General features: G+C 31.5%; 1 protein-coding gene across 1 annotated transcript in view; it reads left to right on the top strand.

Moving 5' to 3' along the window:
- TTC3 (tetratricopeptide repeat domain 3) overlaps positions 1–4,080 on the top strand; it is a 50,490-nt gene that overhangs the window by 41,145 nt on the left and 5,265 nt on the right. Inside the window, exons 36-40 of the mRNA XM_017833096.1 lie at positions 121–260; positions 836–904; positions 1,243–1,339; positions 2,192–2,292; positions 3,758–3,851. Coding sequence (XP_017688585.1) covers positions 121–260; positions 836–904; positions 1,243–1,339; positions 2,192–2,292; positions 3,758–3,851 — 501 coding nt within the window. The remainder of the gene's footprint in view (positions 1–120; positions 261–835; positions 905–1,242; positions 1,340–2,191; positions 2,293–3,757; positions 3,852–4,080) is intronic.

Here is a 4,080-nt window from a genome sequence, read left to right as displayed (position 1 = left end):
GGAGGTCCCTTCCAACCCAGCTGGTTCTGTGATTCTGTGATAAATATCCTCGTTCTGCTCGACCTTGCATCTGAATAAAACACTGTTTTTCAGAAAAGAAACTTTATTTTCTGCTTTCAGGTCTCCCAGAATGAACTGGATTGGTTTCACCAGGACTCGGAAGCACAGGGGAAGAAATGGCAGCAGGAGAAAAAAGAGAACCGAGACAGCTTAAAAGCCCTGAGGAGCACGGCCAAAAAACACACAGACACCAACGAGAGGTACTGATTTTAAACACAGATTTACAGCAGTCTGACATTTGAAAGACATCAGGTATCTCTGACTTTTACAGATATATTTCATTTATTATATATCTAAACCTAACCCTTGGCTGGGTAAGTCAAGATGTCAGAGAGCCCTGAGGAGTTTGGTCCTTCAGTGCTGTTGTTTTATCTTTACTCTTTGGGCCGAATTTCTCTGGAAAAATCCATCAGCCTGGTTTTTATATTAGTTGCTGATTTATTAGGAATATATTTAAATGTTCCTTAGGATAGAATCATGGAATGGTTTGGGTTGGAAGGGACCTTAAAGCTCATCCAGTCCCAACCCCCTGCCACGGGCAGGGACACCTTCCACTAGCCCAGGTTGCTCCAAGATCCAAACCTGGCCTTGGACACTTCCAGGGGTGGGAACACTGTAATATTTATGGCATCAAACAGTATCTAAAATATACAGATATTAAGATACAACAATATCTAAAGCACACAGGTTGTCATTGTGGCCACAGGGGGACCTGTTACACGTTTGCCAACGAACCTTTATCAGCACAAGTTTAATAAATGTTTCATTCCTGCAGGTATTTGAAGACCATTGATGACAAGGAAAAGCAATATAATGTGTATTTAAATACATTTCTGGACACCAGGTAAAAAGTCTTGTGCTTTTCTGCAATACTTCCATTTTTTTCTGCTGATTTGTCAATATTGGAGTTTTCTGCTTCACTCTGGGTAAAGGCTCAGGGAGAAATAAGCACTTTAACCTGTATCTCTTACTCTTAAGTTTGTTTAATTTACTTATCCTGAGTAAATATTAATATTTAGAATAATGGACATCTGTCTTTTCATCATACTCTCATATATTTCCCTTGATTACATGATACTGAGTAGAGAGAGTAGCTGTAGAAAACCTCTAAAATGGCATAAATTTTAAATACTGCTCTGCTGGAAATGTTACTCAAATATTTAACTTCTTTTTATTTCACAGTAATAAATTTGCTAATGAGAAAGTAAAATTGGAAGAGCTTATAAAAAAGAGTCAAGATGACTGCCAGGAGTGTGTGAAAAGAGCTGTTAAAGCAGAGGTACAAACCAAAAAAAAAAAACCACCAAAACCCCTTAAAAACCTTTTGCTAGAGCTTGGATCATTTGTGCTCATTGGAGGTGGGGAAAGTGATAGGAAAAATGTTATTCCAGTATTGATTAATGCTGTTCATGATGTTTTCCCACAAAACTTTGCAGGTCAAGGTGCATTATTATTATTATTATTATTATTATTATTATTATTATTATTATTATTATTATTATTATTGAATTAGTATTAGAAGTGCAGAAAATCTGGGGCATAAATTATTGCCCCAAACAAAATTCAACTCTGGTAATTGAGTCACATCCTTGTTTATGAAGAGATTCCATTTGGAATTAACCACAGAAACATTAAAAAACCTCCTTGTTTTAAGTTGTTAATGAATATGTAGCTACTTCCTTATGCAGGTAGAACTCATGTGTCAATATTTTTTCTAAACTAAGCTGTTTTATGCTGGAAATGCTTGGAATATTGAGAATATTGTGAACAATTCTCCCTTTCTTAGGAAGGGCTTGAAGGCTCTCGTTGGTCCACTCTAGTCTTCAACCTTGCAGTATTTAAAAGGCTGCCTTTTATCTCTAAATATCTGTTTATTTGCATATAGATGTGTGTGTTTATGTGGGAGAAGCTGCAGGGGGAACTTTTTATCCTGCCCAAAGCCCTGGGATGTTCATTCCACTTGAAATTCCCCCCTGGAGGAACTGGGTGTGTTTGTGCTTTGTGTCGTCAAACTCCTGTTTCAGATTCTAATTAAATTTAATTTCTAATTAAAATTTAGTTGGAGGGTTTTTTATCCCCTCATGTTTGAGGGTTTTCTTAACACTTTTTTTTTTTAACTCTTTGGTTCCAGATCTCAGTATTCCAGAACTGGAAGGAAAGTGAAGTTTGGAAGCTCAGTGGCACCATTTCCAAAGCAGAAGCAAATCTCAAGATGCTGAAGACACTGAGCAGGTACAGAGAGTTCACACCACAAATTTTAGTGCTCCTGGTTGTTAAATACAATTACAGAGTGTTTACTCACTATTATTATTGTTATTGTGATTAAATATTATGAAAATATTATTATTATTATTATTATTATTATTATTATTATTATTATTATTATTATTATTATTATTGTGTTTAAATGTTATGAAAATATTTACATTTTTAACATTAAAATTATAATTTTCCCCCTGCTTTAGTATCACACATCTGGGGGATTTCTAAAACTAACTTTATATTTTTATTTTTTAAGAATACAAATTTTTATTATATAAAATATATAAAATATATTATATAATATATAAAAGATCTATAATTTATAAAATATATATCTATATTATATATATTATATATAATACATTTATATATAATGTATATCTATATTATATATTTTATATATTATATAATATATTTATATATAATATATATCTATATTATATATCATACATAATATTTTTATCAATAATATATATCTACATTATATATATTACACATATTTATATATAATGTATATTATATATTATACATAATATATTTATCAATATATATTATATATATTATGCATATTTTTATATAATATATATTATATATATTATACATAATATATTTTTATATAACATATATCTATATCATACATAATGTCTATATATAATATATAAATAAAATATATTTTATAAACTTATATATTTTATATATAATATGTAATATATATTTATATATTACATATATATAAGATATATATGTAATATATATAACACATAAGAATATGAATTATAAATGTTTAATTTAACTCAGCTTGAGGAAAAGCTGCCTTTAACTCTTAAGTTTCAGGCTGGCATCCCTCTGGGAGCAAAACTCACCTGTAATTTTGGGGTGTTTTTAAATAATATTTATCTTCATGTGACATAATTGAATAAAATAAAATATTTAGAGGAAACATTAAATTATAATATTGAAGTACAGAGGATTTGGGGGATTTAGTATTGCCCCATCCAAAATTCAGCTGGTCTTTGAGGCTCATCCTTATCCCTGTTTTCTGTCTGAGCTGGGGAAGATCAGGCACCTGGGAACATTCCAGTTATTCCCAGTTTTCCCTGGGAAAGAACTGAAGTGTGAACAGAAAATACTGGGCAGCCAAGGTTGTTTTCTTCCTTACAAGGACCTGATTTAGCCCTTGATGGCACCTTAAATTTAAGTCATGTTCCCTTCCCCTGTCCTTGTGTTGCTGCAAAATCCTAAATTCCATGGTGGGAGTTCACTTCTGGGATTGGATGGAATCTGAACACCAAGAATTTAACTTTTTAACCCCAAATCCCTTAAAATCTTGAACTCAGTGATTAGTTGGTGAGGGAGAAACTTGTACAGACACCACTGGTCTTAAAGAAAAATAATGGGAATGTTGGAATTTAACTGCAAATCTTCAATATTTCAGCAACTCAGCTTCAGCAGCACCTTTGTTGAAGTCACAGATTGAATCCTGGGAAACTTTTATTTCCAATGTAAAGAAACAGCTGGAAAAAGTAGAGGTAAGGCTTCCTTTCTCTTAGCAAGCTTTTAAGTTGAATTTTGGGAAATTAAAACAGAATAAATACCTTAAAGAACTTTGCATTCCTTTTTTTTTAAAAAAAACACCAAGTATTGACCTGGAAATTTTTTTATTTTTTTTTTAATTACAGAAGAAAGACACAGTTTTAAATCCAGGTTATTTAAATAAATTTACAGTGAATATCTTCAATTTTACAAAGGCAAAAAAAA

The sequence above is a fragment of the Lepidothrix coronata genome, unplaced genomic scaffold, assembly GCF_001604755.1.
Source record: "Lepidothrix coronata isolate B3197 unplaced genomic scaffold, Lepidothrix_coronata-1.0 Scaffold211, whole genome shotgun sequence".
NCBI lineage: Eukaryota > Metazoa > Chordata > Aves > Passeriformes > Pipridae > Lepidothrix > Lepidothrix coronata.
This window is presented reverse-complemented; position numbering and strand designations above follow the sequence as displayed.